Here is a 14,420-nt window from a genome sequence, read left to right on the forward strand (position 1 = left end):
CAACATTTGGTCTGTCAACCTTTGGACTGTATCTAAAACCTGTAGACCAGGGGTGGCCAAACCTGTCCTCAAGATTTACCAACAGTTCATTTTTTTCAGACAACAGAGAGCTCTCTAGTAGGAATGAATGCAGTATGTTTGAAAATGTGACAGTTAGTAATGACTACAGCTGTGCACCAGCTAGGGGGTCTGAAAAATGTGGACCGTTGGTAGATCACGAGGACCCCTTCGGCCACCTCTGCTGTAGACCTTTCAACCACTTCTGTTGGATTTTATACCTTTTAACAATGTCTCATTGCATTGCACCCCGGAAATTTATGCTTTTACATAACATCGACATACTTGTTAAAGTATAGGGCTACACACAGGCTATCTTCTGAGCACTCACTCAGGGTGGTTTAGAAGGTCAGCGCGGGGTTAACCCCATTATAACCAATGCCATAATGGAGTCCTCTTTAATCATAAATGATGCCTTTTTGTAGGAAAGTAAGAGAATATATTTTATCTCAATCATATTGTCTTATCCTAGGTAAATACCTTGTATGCTGAGAGAGGATGTCCTTGCCTTGCATCACACCTTCTGTTGGTCTGAAGCCTGGACTTTCAACTGTAAAGACTGGAGACTCGTATGTGTTTTGTCTCCCACAATCAGTGAAAATGTATGGACTGTATAGTAAAGGTACTCTGAGAACATTTGTGAAAACGTCAAGCACTTTAGCATTTCTGAGAAGATTGTTGAATATTTTCTGCCTAGTTCGGAGGACTCACCATTCTTATATTCAAACACAGAACTCAAAGTGAATTAAGTGGGACATCAATGAACTTCTGTTTTTTTAAAGAGTAAAGTTTATCTAGTACTTGAGTTAATCAGCATTTTGCGGCTGAAGAGACGCATAATTTAAAAGTTCAGGAGTTCTTTATAACTGTCAGTTACTTGTTACTGATGGGGACATTTTCTAGAGCACTTCTTCTTCTATTCAATAGCCCTCATGGTGTCTGTGAGACTGGTGAAGCTTATGCGTAGAAAGTTTGTATATGTAACAGTACATTATACATACACATTGTATGTACATATTTGCACTGTTTATTTTGTTTACGTCTTTATTTCCTAGCTGTCTATCTGAAAGACTTGGTATTGGTTGCAGAATGATTATATATTATAAATATATATTTATATTGTGTGTACATAAAATAAAGTTTGTTTCTGTCACATACGTTGTTGAAGTAAGGTTCTAAACCGAAGTGTAAGCTGCTTTTTGCATCCTGAGTTACTAATATACATTCCCCCTTCATAGAATGCATTTCTTTGGCATTATTTTATTTCCTCTGTACATGGATCTCATGTTCCTTCCTCCTTCCTCCTCCTTCTATAGACTTATTTTTTTTTTCTATTAGATTTGTTTTCCTTTAAATACTTGGATTTTCTTATTCATCCAATACCCCTCACTTTGAAATCTCAAAATAATGTTTTTTACACATTTATATTCGTATGTAGTCCTTCCAATTATAAATATCAAGGGCGGAAGGGAGTAGGGTTGCGGTTTCACGAGATCCCTTCACCTGGGGTTGCGACAGCGGGACAACATCCACGATGGATAGACTGGTGTACCAAACTGGTATTTAAACCAGGTCACCACACTATCTATCACTGCTGAAGGGAATTTGATCCTGAAATGCGTAGCAGATACAGAAACATTGTGTGAAAGGTGGATGCTCTGCCAGTCAGCGTGCTTATAGGAAAACCAGCCTCCCCCACAAAGACACCACCTGATGGGCCTGTAATCCAGGAACGTCTGGTAAAGCCTCCACCCATATACTACTCCGTTGTTGTTTTTCTGGGAATATGAGGAACCAGACGTTTTAAGTGATTGAAAAAATAAAAATTGTGAATATATTTACTTAATGCACAGTTTTCCCTGTTTCTTTGTCTTATATACCCTTACAACAAAAAGCCTGTTAAAGGTGAAGAAAAGTGCAATGAGGGAAATATTTATTTTATTCTGCATGTTTATACACATCACTTGTGTTTTTTATTCTATTTTAATTTACTTAATATAATTATTTATTCTGCATAAAAAAGTAGTGTAATTTCCCTACCTCCTTTCATATTTTTTCAGTACAGTATATGAGTCTGCTGTCTTCACTAGGTCAATACGGCAGGGCAATATGAATGCTTGATTATTGATTGAAAAAAGCTGATAAACGGCAAATATAAGGGAGTGTCTAAGAAAGGCACATATAAGAAAGGGATATATTCTAAGAAAGGCACATTAGGAGAGAGGGCCCTGCTCGTGAGAGCTTACATTCTAAAGGGGAGGGTTAGACAGACAGGGGTGACACAGAAGGGAAAGAAGTGGGCATAAACAGTAGGTTAGGATGAGAGATGGTCAGGTTTTATGCAGGAGAGTGGGAAGGGGTCCACTTAGTCTTTGATATTTTAAGTCTAAAAAAGCGCTGGGTCATCCAAGAGTAGACAGCAGAGAGACAGTTGGAGATATGAGTGAGGATAGAGGGAGAGAGATCAGGAGAGGAGCGGTAGATTTCAGTGTTATCAGCATAGATGTGATAGTGGAAGTCGAGTGAGCAAATAAGCTCACCCAGAGAGGATGTATAGAGAAAGAGAAGAAGAGGGCCAAGAATAAAATGTTGGGGGACACCTACTATCCATGGAAGAGCAGGAGAGGTTAGGTCATTAGAGGTACAGCTGGTCATACCTATATTTATATAAGGTGGTTTGTGTGTATTGGGGGGGGGTCACCAATATGTATCTTGCCTCCAGGCAACAGGGACAAACTTACGCCACTGTGAGATCTATAAGTGAAGCAACACTTCTGATCAATAAACTATATGGACAGCCAGGGTGAGATTTAATAGGATGAGATATTCAGAAAGTGAGAGATTTGGGAAGAAATCTCCAGTTTTTTTTAAAGTGGCAATCATTTACACTGCAAAATCAAACTGGTTTTGCAGTGTAAATGATTGCCGCTTTAAAAAAACTGGAGATTTCTTCCCAAATCTCTCACTTTCTGAATATCTCATCCTATTAAATCTCACCCCTAGTGTTGAAGGAAAATCCTGTAATGATTACGTCAGACAATGCCACTGTGATGGTATACTGTACACATGTCATTAAGGCACAAGAATCTCTGAAAAAAAAAATATTAAAAAAATTAATATGAATAATTACCTCTGTACTTCCCACCACCGGGGGTATGGAGAACCCTAATAGTATTTCGATCCAAGAGAGGGTCCCCAAACTTTTATTTTGCGAGCCTCAATCACCTAAGAAAACCAGCCATAATTTAAACTGGCCTAAAGTTAGTAGAATGGTACTGGTGGAACCCCACAATGCCGGTACCCCCACTGTGATTCCACTAGCCCTGGCTGGTCAACCTTAGTACTACCAATGACAACGTAAAAGATTAAGCAAGTGTTCACCAAAGTTCCATTGACTTTATTGTTGCTGGAAACTTGCAACTTATTATGTTTATCTTAGCTTTTAAATACACTTTCACTCCTTTCCCCTTTCATATTGGAGTAGTATTCTGTGATTGTATGTACTAGAAACTCACTTTGTAATCCTCATTGCTTACAAGTAACAGATCTGAACTTGTAAGAGTCATACAAATCAGATGATATCCTTACTCAACAAGTATAAATATTAAATACAACTTTGTCAGTTTGATTAGTTGAGCAAATACTCATTTCTTTTCATTCCTTTCATGACCGCATTATTTGACAAATGGGTTGCAATATATTTGCCCATCTGTGGATATGGACTGATTCAGAGGTGAATATCCTGAGGTAGATGCCTGCTTATGTATGAGCAAGGATTGAGACAACTGCTTACAGCATCTCTTCACACTGTAACACTGACATGCCACCATCAGCACACCATCGTATGCATCATCAACACTTACCCCAGTGTATGCCGTTTCTCCTCTTAAGCAGTGGCTGAGTGTATGGGAATGCCACTGCTTTCATTGACCTGCCTGTAACACTTCCATGGCACCTACATGAACTGGACAGTCTATCACTTTGCAACCCTTTTCCTGATATCATCTCCCTTGATCGTAATAGAACATTTGTGTGTCTACTGAGGGTAGCCCATATGCTACCCAACTATGGTAATATTGGCATTGCGTGCGTACTGTAACTAAAGGCTCTGCTGCAGGTGTTTGGTCTGTAATTATAACTACTAGGTGGCCGGTGAAAATCCGAATAATTTTATAGGTTCATTTGTAGTAGCCGAGCAAAACTGATCATCTTTAGGGGCCAACGCACATGCTGAAGCATTCTGAGCAGGGCCGGCGCCACCACTAGGCAGCCTTAGGCATTTGGCTAGGGCGACGGCCACTGGAGGGCGCAATTTGAAGCAGGTCCCCCCCCGGATGGAGGTGAGTGGCGGCAGTATCCGCAACTTCCCCTATGTGGACCCGTCACCCCCCACCCCTGACAACCCCCCGTTGAAGGACGCAGCGGCATCCCGGCACCCCCCTCTGTGGAGCGGCTGGCCTGCTGCCGCAAAACCTGGACCCCCCCTCCCCCCCTGTGTGGAGCAACCAACCGGGACCCGGTGCCGGCAACCCCGCCCCCCCGTGTGAAGCGGCTGGTCTGCCGCTGCGATGCCCGGAACCCCACCACAACCCCTAGGGGAGCGGGGGAGCAGGTGAGGGAGCCGGCACCCCCCCTGTGTGGAGCAACCAACCGGGACCCGGTGCCGGCAACCCCGCCCCCCGTGTGAAGCAGCTGTTCTGCCACTGCGATGCCCGGAACCCCACCACAACCCCCAGGGGAGCGGGGGAGCAGGTGAGGGAGCTGGCACCCCCCCCTGTGTGGAGCAACCAACCGGGACCCGGTGCCGGCAACCCTGCCCCCCGTGTGAAGCGGCAGTTCTGCTGCTGCGATGCCCGGAACCCCACCTCAACCCCTAGGGGAGCAGGTGAGGGAGCCGGCACCCCCCCTGTGTGGAGCAACCAACCGGGACCCGGTACCGGCAACCCCGCCCCCCGTGTGAAGCAGCTGTTCTGCCGCTGCGATGCCCGGAACCCCAACACAACCCCCAGGGGAGCGGGGGAGCAGGTGAGGGAGCCGGCACCCCCCCCCCCCTGTGTGGAGCGGCTGGTCTGCCGCAATAACAGGACCCCCGGGGAGCAGGTGAGCGCCGGAGCACCCCCACCCGCCTGGGGCGCTCCGGTGTCTGGCACCGGCCCTGATTCTGAGTGATGCTAGATCGCTTCAGCAAGATCGCTCAGCACACAGCAATGTGTCAGCGCTGTGTGCCGAGTGATCTGTCAGGGCCAATGCTCTCCGTTGAGAACACTGGCCCTGACCGATTAATATACAGCATGCTGGATATTAATTGTCAGGCGATAGTGACGCGCATCCATGCATCGCTATTGCCACGGTCCCTACCGCTTAGTGTCCCTAAATCTCTACGCGTGTAGGCCCCATGAACTGTGATGTATCAACGCATCCAAACAATACCATGTGCATATGTAAATTAACAATTCGCCAGAAGCAGAGTGATTAGGGCCTGATTCATGTTGGGTCAGTCCCCAGCGTATTCGCTCCAGGGACCTATGGTGCGGCCCTGCACATGTGTATGAACGAATATATGCATGTGCAGTGCCGCTGTGCAAACACCTTCGGCAACTATCACAATCACGAGGCATTGGCACATTTGGGGGCGGGCAGGGGGCTGCCACATGGGGACGCCCAGTGTTCCTTGGCCATTCCCACAGAATGAAAATGCTGGGTGTCCCCACATGCGAACTCAGGCGGGTTGAAGCCTGCATGGGGTGGGCGGCTGCCGTCACATTCTTGGACATTTCTAGTGGTAGTAAACACCGGTATGCATGTGGAGGCTGGTGGAAAGCATTGCAAGTATTTTTACAATGCTTGCTGCATCCTGCCAAGTCAGGATTGATGACCATGCCAATAGCAACCACAGGTACCTGAATATTGGACGTACACACTGCCCAATATGCCAGTTCATTTAGCTGGTTAATATATCGCTGAGTGTGTACGAAGCTTAACTGAAGATTTAGTGGGTGAGATTTAATAGGATGAGAGATTCAGAAAGTGAGAGATTTGGTAAGAAATCTCCAGTTTTTTTAAAGTGGCAATCATTTACACTGCAAAAGTAAACAATTGCCGCTTTAAAAAAACTGGAGATTTCTTACCAAATCTCTCACTTTCTGAATCTCTCATCCTATTAAATCTCACCCATTATCTCAAATGGTTTATTATCTCAAATGCTATTTAATCGCATTCACGACTCCGATCCGAAGAGCACGGGACTGATTTCACCCGACTCAGATGGATCGGACAGTGAAAATAGGTCAAATCGCATGTGTAGACATCCCGTCTGACCCGATGCGTTGTCCCGTGCGCATCGGATCAGAGTCGGATGGTTAGACCGGCTGCACATAAGATTTGCTAAATGTTATGTGCAGCCTCCGGGCGAGGGGTGCTGCGAGGCGGGCAGGGGCGCCAGACACAGAGGCGGGGGACGCTGCACGGTGTGCAGCAGCAGTGGACACGGGATGCTGTGAGGCGGGCAGGGGCAATGGACAAAGAAGCGGTGGGCGGGGGACGCCGGTAAGGGGAACGGAGAGCTGGGCAGGAGGATCAGAAAGCTGCAAGAAAAAAGAAAAAGCAATACAAATGAATGGGCAGCCAGTGATTGGCTAAGTGCTCTCTCAGCCAATTGCTGATTGGTTGAGAGAGCTCTCAGCCAATCACTGGCTGCCAATTCATTTGTATTGGCTTTTTTTTTCTTGCAGCACAGACAGCTCCCTACTCCTCAAGCCCGGCTCTCCGTAACCAGCTCCTGTCCCCCACCCGCTGCCTCCATGTCCCCACCCCTCTGCTCCCTCCACCTGCGGCTCCCTAGGAGTTGCATATGATAAATCACATTTATCATATGCAAAACTTGACACATCAAGTGCCTAATCATGTGTCCCACTCCCAGGGTGCTGCTGGGGAAATTAGGTCCGACTTGTCCTTAGGACAAGTCGGACTAATGTATGGGGGCCTTTAGGGAGAGCATGATGAAATAAGCCATCTGCATTCCTACATTCACTTCCTAATTATGTGTTCAGTTGTAAAATTGTACTGTTGCAATGCTAGACCACACCTAAATATCTTTCTATTGTCTCCCTGAGCAATCAGCTAAAAGGATTAAAATGTCACTCATGTAAAATAATGCCCATGTACACTGTAAGTAACCTGGATCATACAATATCTTCACTCTTCCTCCACTGTGGCACATATGTAATACTAGGTAAAATAAAGAGCTTAAATACAATAAAAACTAATAAAGATTAATAGAATATAAATATTGTAACATAAAGTAAATAAAACATTAGTAAAGACTGGGGAGATTTGTCAGTGATGGCTTTTGGAGGTTATACTGGTTGATTCGCAAAGCTGTGAAATTCACAGCTTGGCGATTAAAACAGATGCTGCCCACCATCCGTATTGCTGTCTGCCCCCCCTCGCGCGGCGAGTTTCCCCGCACGCATACGAATGGATGTTTTGCGACGAGGAAATGATCCGATGGTCACCGGCAATTGAATGATTTCTACAGTGCTCGCATATGTAATACACCTCAGGATGCGGGCTGGCAGCTAAAAACTCAATAGATGCGGTTTTGTGCCCTGAGGGATGCTGCCTAAGCAGTTATACTGGCTTTACCACACCGCAAGTACTTTATATAACAATTTTGGAGAACCGCTTTGGGCGCCTCCCTCTGTAGGAACAATCTCTTATACTGACGGACAACCCGTCAACAATTGATTGGAGGTTATGATGAATACCAACGCCTCCTCTGATGTTTGTCTCTCTTAAGTCTCCAGATTGACCTTACAAAGAGGCCCTATGTTCACATAGGGGTATCTTTAGCAGGTGGGCTGTACTTCTACTTCCAAAGCTGCCCATACACGGTCCGTTGTGGACCGGCTTTGTTCTGTACTATGCGATGCGCGCTCCCGCGCATTACATAGTACGGTACAAAAAGTAAGTGCTGCACATACTTTTTGTACTAGCTACACATCGCATACCTCCCAACTTTCGCAGATCAGCAGTCGGGACGCTGCTGCTGAGCGCCAGAGGCGTGCCGAAATTTTCGGGGGTGTGGCCTAATTTTGGGGGCGTGGCCTATACTTGCAGCTCCCCCGTGAGGCCACGCCCCCATTTTGCCGCTATGGGGGCATGACCCAGAGGCTCTGTGAGCCTCTAGCCATTCCCCCAGCCCCCTGGCTGCGGTAATAGACGCTGTGCGCATGCGCACAGCGTTTATTCCCCGCTGCTTAGCAGCTGACGGGGGACTCCCAACAGCCCCCCCACACCGCGGGACACTGCCGCCCGCGGGTGGGACAGCGGGACAGGCCCTGACAATCGGGTCTGTCCCGATAAAATCGGGACTGTTGGGAGGTATGTATCACATCGCATCGCATGCACACTGCATGCACAAGGCATGCGATGCGATGTGTACTAATTAAGTCCCGAACGGATCCGTTAAACGGACTGTGTATGAGCAGCTTAACACCCAACTTTCCCTTCCGAAAAGGGACTGACCTCTACTCTGGACCCTATATACATATAGGGGTGTTTTTATCTTCCAGAAGATCCATATATTCATAGATGGGTACGGTGCAGTTCCTCTCCAAGTAGCCGATCACACAAGAAACATGCAAAGAACAGAAAACGGCACACAATGAGCTATATATGTAAAAACACTTTTATATAATAGAGCAGCTCACGCACAATTAAGATTCAGCGTATGCAGCTTGCCAGCAATTTAATGGGAACAACAGGTAATCTCCTCTCACACTGCACCAGAGTCGCACAGCTCCTGGCATAGGCGCTGATTCTGTGGGGGCTCAAGGGCTTGAGCACCCACATAAATTCAAGAGCACCCACTGGCCGCCCCCCGAGTCCCGCTTGCCGCTGCTGGGCCGCTGCAGGTAGTACTAGTGCTGTGCACTGCCACGGCAGACTGCAGCGCTGAATCTAAAACAAATCAAATCAAACCAGCACCACCTAACCTGCCGCGGCCGCTCTACTTTTCTTCCGCCTGGCCCCACCTGTGCAGTCCAAGCCCCGCGCGTCATGAGTCACTCGCTCACTGTCACAAATGCCGCCTGGCGGGGCTCCCTCTCCTCCACGCGTGAACACAGCGCACCCGGCCACCTGCAGACCAGTGCGAGGAGGAGGCAGCAGCAGGCAGCTTACCCGGCCGTCCTGGACCCCAACAGCATCAAAGTGAGTCCACCACTCCTGTGACCTGTCAATCGTTAAATATGAGCAGAGGCTGAGCCTGAGGGGGGGGGGGGTGTGTGTGTGTGTGTGTGTCATATGACTCACCTCACTCTTGCATATGCTCAGCTCCAAAGTTATGGTGGCTCAGTGATGGACTGGCCGCAGGATTATTGGGGGCTGCAACCTGAGGGAGTTCACAGTCACAGGCACCCCGCTGGCACTGTTTAGTCTGTCAGTATGTTCAAGCAGATTTATTAATTTGTTTAGGCTTCAATAGCCTACATAGGAAGCGCAATTGGATGCACTATTCTCCAATTACATTGCCTAATAACAAAGGAAAATTAAGCAGAAAAATTAAATCATCCTATAACATGGGCACCAGGAGGTCACATGTGTCTGATGTGCATCTGTGCTTTAATGTGTAAAAAGGGGAACTCTGCTGCCGTAATTTGAATATTGGAGACAACTGTGCTGCGTAATATAAATTGGTCTTATTTTGTGGCCATGCCCCTTCCCCATGAAGCCACTCCCCTATAGTTTTGGCTTGAGCACCCACCAGCAAAATGATAAATCGGCACCTATGGCTCCTATGGTGCACTGTCGATCGGACCTCCTGGCTCCACACACGCAATACGTCACTGAACTGTTGTAGTGAAAGTGTGACTGTCAAGAAGCAGATTCATTCATTTATCAATGACAAACCCTGGATAAACGAGGAAGTTCATTCCCTACTAGTGGAAAGGGACTACGCTTTTAGATCTAGTGATTTGATCACCTTAAGGGCTGTCCAGTAAGATTAGAAAACACATTTTCCCAGGAAAATTATGCTAAAAGTTTGTGAAACGGCATCCAAAATATCACCAACTATAAAGTAAAAGAGAACCACATACCATGAATGTGATTCCTCCCCAGGAGATACCTTAAATGCTTTTTATGTCTGCTTTGATAGACCGACTGTGTTACAGTTTTGGCAGGAAACTCTGAGGACGTTGGGCCGTTTAGAGGAGGAGTCTATAAGACAGTGTTTTGTTAGGTCCAAGCTAGGGAAAGCTCCTGGTCCTGATGAAATTCAGGGGAAAGTTTTAAAGGAATGTGCAGCCCAGCTTGCTGGAATTTTTACTTTTATTTTTAACCTGTCCTTTAGTATGTGCTGTGTGCTGAAATGTTTTAAATCATCCATTATTACCCAGTCCCCAGAAAATGTATGGCTCATAGTCTGAATGATTACCGCCCGATTGCTTTACCATCTCTCATTATGAAGGCATTTGAAAAATTGGTATTAAGAAATGTATCCCACTTGGTTTTGACCCTTTTTAGTTTTCCTACAAGGCAAACAGGTCAACAAATGATGCAGCTCTCATTTTACTACATCAAGTTCTTGTGCATCTGGAATCAAAAGGTTCCTTTGCACGAATCTTATATGTAGATTATAGTTCGGCCTTTAATACAGTAGTTCCATCATCTTTGGCGAGCAAATGAACTAGTTTAGGGTTGAGTAAGTACATCTGCAGATGGTTCTGGATTTTCTGTCAGATAGGCCACAAGTTGTTAGGATAAAAGATCAAGTATCTGGTAAACTGACGGTATGCACGGGGGTACCTAAGGGGTGCATTTTGAGCCCGTTGTTCACTTACTATTGTTCTTTAAGCTCCAAATCTGTTCAAATTATTAAATTTGCAGATGATATTGCTATAGCGGGTCTTATTGTGAACAACAATGAAACAGAGTATAGGTTGGAGTCTTGGAGTAGGGACTATTGCCTGGTCTTAAATGTGGATCAGACCAAGGAAATGAGGTGGCACCGAGATAAATTCTGTCCATTAGTTTTGAATGGCCAAGAAGTTGAGACAGTTGAGTCCTTTAAATTTCTTGGCATAAACATGTCAAACGATCATACAATGGCGTATGCATACATTCCTGATGCTGTGTTTTTTCTGTTGTTGTCTATGCTGCTTTGTTTACATATGAATTTCGTTAATTGTTCATATTTTTGTGGCCATTTGATGATAAATAAAGATATTATTATGTTATGGTGGACAAGCTGCCATAGACAATTCTGAAGAGTATGCAGCAAGAAGAGCAAGACCAATGAGTGACAGCAAATGGGGACTATGGTCCATTTTCCGATAAATAGTATTATGAGTGACTGTGCCACGCAGTGCTAAAGCAGGATCATGATGCAACTGAGTTAAATCCTGCAAGCAAACTATGAGTGATAATAACAAAAAAGACAAACTGTAGAAAACGTGGTCTGATCTGATAAGAAAAGTAAAAGAAAAAAGTGAGTAGTTTTCCGCTATTTGGGCCTGATTTAGGTTTGTAAGCAAAGGAAAAAAACAGCCAACAAGGAAAACACATGTTGCACTGCAGGTGGAGTGAATTGGGTGGTTTATATTGTTTCTGTGCAGGGTAAATGCTGTCAACTTTATTTTTACACTGCAATTTAGATTTCAATTTAGACCATACTTGCCTACATATTCGTTTTCCTCTCTGGGAGAAGCCCGGATAGCAGAACCAAATGACAGCGGGTGGGGGTGCAGGGGGGACGCTGACATCAGTAAGACCCGCCATGTAACACAAAACACCATGATTCGAGGGTTGGCAAAAAGGGGTGGGACTAAAATGATGCAAAATTAAGCGATTTGCATAATTTTAGCGCGGATCCTCCCTGTAGACCTGTGAATTCCAGCATCTGTCGCTGCGGGGAAGGGTGGTGTGGGGGCTTCCAGAAACACCTTCCGGGACGGTAGGCAACAACACAGCCCACCCAAATGTTTTACTCTCTCTGCATATGTTACATTTTCCCCAACTGCACTGTAATATGGTTTAGCCCAGATGTGTGCTCTTTTGCGCTGCTTACAAACCTGAATCAGGCCTTTTTTTAGAAAACCACCACAATGGGCCCTATTCTAGTTCAGTCTTTCTGACAAAATGCTTCTTAGTTGGACAAAACCATGTGCACTGCAGGTGGGGGAGATGTAACTTGTGCAGAGAGAATTAGATTTGGGTGGGGTTTTACTTCAAAGTGAGATCTATATTGCAGTGTAAGAATAAAGCAGCCAGTATTTACCCTGCACAGAAACAAAATAACTCACCCAAATCTAATTCTCTCTACACATTTTACATCTGCCCCCATGGTTTTGTCCATCTAAGAAGGATTTTGTCAGAAAGAGTGAACTAGAATAAGACCCAATAGCATGGGCATCCATTATGTTTGTTTGCTTGCTGTACTTTCATTTTGTTGCAGTACTTCAACAAATGGCTAGGGAACACAGAGGCTAAAATAAGCTTGATTGCAAGCACAGGATGGGCAGGGCACTGAGCTAGTCTGTAGGGGCAGAGACTAGGCAGTAGAATGTACAGATACATGCATCCTGTTATTATAGTGTATAGTGTAATTTTCCATTTACTGACAGATAACATGACAGCGGGCGGAAATCTCACAAACCTGGCAAGTTTCTCAACCACTGATACAATCAAAAGCACCAAATGAACAGCTAACCAGTACCAAAAAGGTACAATTGATCATTATATTGTTGGTTAATGAAAGTATGTGTAAACTAACAATGTTTAAAGAAACACACATGAAGTAGAATTTAATTTGAGTCACATACAAAAAATGTCCACCAACTTTTTGCAGCAGATTATTACACCAAAACACGTCTAAATTTGATAAGGTGGCTGTGTACATGTTTATTTATGTTATTTGAGTTTTACATTTGTGTCAATTGGAAATGCAGGTTAAAGAATGTTGCTTGTATTTAAATCAGGGTGGTCTTTATTGTGTTTATCAGTTCTTAAATGATTAAAACTTTACTGTACTTTATCTAAATCAGTGGTAGCCAACTCCAGTCCTCGAGAGCTACCAACAGTGCATATTTTCCATTCGACCTAGCTGCTGCACAGGTGCACTCATTACTCAATGACACATTTTAACAGACCCACAGGTGGAGCTAATTATTTCACTTGTGATTCTGTGAGGAGACCTGGAAATTCTGAACTGTTGGTAGCTCTTGAGGACTGAAGTTGGCTACCACTGATCTAAACCAATTGGGTCCCAGATGACAGCCTAACAGTCGGGATTCTAAAGATCAGTACTCCGACATCGGAATCCCGACTGTAAAATGCTCAACAGTTGGGATCTCGACTTACAGGGGCTATTCTCCTGCTTCGGGGGTCCATGATCTCCATAGAATACGGTTTTCAGGATTCCATTGTCGCTATATGGATCGTCGGAATCGCAACTGTCGGACTGTCATACTACACCCAAACCAATTACAAAAGAAGTTCCCCTCTCTACAGATTCCTTTGTTCCCATTTCTACAGGTTTCGAGTTATATCCAAACAACACTGCAGAAATGAGTGGATGCAGACAAAACCTGTAACATAGATATGGGGTTACATTACTCATCCACTGGGTTGTTTTCTACTTCTCTTATATATTTTTTTAAACCCTTATTGAATGTATACACTGGTTCAATGGGTCTTTTTAAATGGTCAACTTCTTTTCCCCACTTAGCTATGAAACAAATGTGAACTGCTTATGTAGGACTAAATAAACAATTGGTCTCTACCTCATATATAGAAATGCAATAAAAGATACTGCATCGTTCCTATTTCCATTCTTGAAAAAGTGCTGTTATAGCACGAAACGCGTTGAAGAGGCTGTCTCCGTGGGCAATCTGCCCTGCGTGCTCCCTGCACCCGCTTTCATCCAGCACAGAAGCCGGAGCTGCAATCGCTGTTGCCGGGTGACATCACCAACACAGAGCTGGACAGCACAGAAGATAAGCAGCTTTTCTGCAAGCCGCTTCTACAGCCCTCAGTCACGGCTAACTATGGCAGCTTGTGTTAGAGGTAGGGAAAGCACAGCCCCACAGACTTCTCACTTCTAGCTCAGAAGAGCTGTATACATTATATTAACCCTGTTTTTTTTCAGGTGTTTTTTCTTCTATCTTTGTCTTCTCTTTCCTTTTTTAAATTAGCACTCATCCTCTCATCTTTTTACTGTTACCTTTAATGAGCTGCTCCAACATATTTTTTTTCTAGCGCAGTGTCCCACATTTTTATCGTTCCTATTTTACCACAAAACTAAAATGTATTATTGGTTATGCTAAAACATCAAACTGCTATAAATGTGGTTCACCAGACGC

At 45.0% G+C, this 14,420-nt stretch overlaps 1 protein-coding gene and 1 long non-coding RNA gene across 9 annotated transcripts in view; both read left to right on the forward strand.

Annotated features, from left to right (window-relative positions):
- FCHO1 (FCH and mu domain containing endocytic adaptor 1) overlaps positions 1-1,903 on the forward strand; it is a 130,344-nt gene extending 128,441 nt beyond the window's left edge. For all 8 annotated transcript variants that reach the window (XM_083181680.1, XM_083181652.1, XM_083181661.1 and 5 more), the window contains one exon: positions 530-1,903. In XM_083181680.1, coding sequence (XP_083037806.1) covers positions 530-533 — 4 coding nt within the window. In that variant the 3' untranslated portion in view covers positions 534-1,903. The remainder of the gene's footprint in view (positions 1-529) is intronic.
- A 6,924-nt stretch (positions 1,904-8,827) lies between these two features.
- LOC146028113 (uncharacterized) lies at positions 8,828-13,937 on the forward strand. The gene is made up of 3 exons (XR_014455186.1): positions 8,828-9,270; positions 12,684-12,782; positions 13,853-13,937. It is a non-coding gene; the product is annotated as an uncharacterized LOC146028113 (long non-coding RNA).
- Positions 13,938-14,420: the final 483 nt, after the last annotated feature.

This window comes from Crinia signifera, chromosome 1, assembly GCF_055691185.1.
Source record: "Crinia signifera chromosome 1, ASM5569118v1, whole genome shotgun sequence".
In the NCBI taxonomy this organism is placed as follows: domain Eukaryota; kingdom Metazoa; phylum Chordata; class Amphibia; order Anura; family Myobatrachidae; genus Crinia; species Crinia signifera.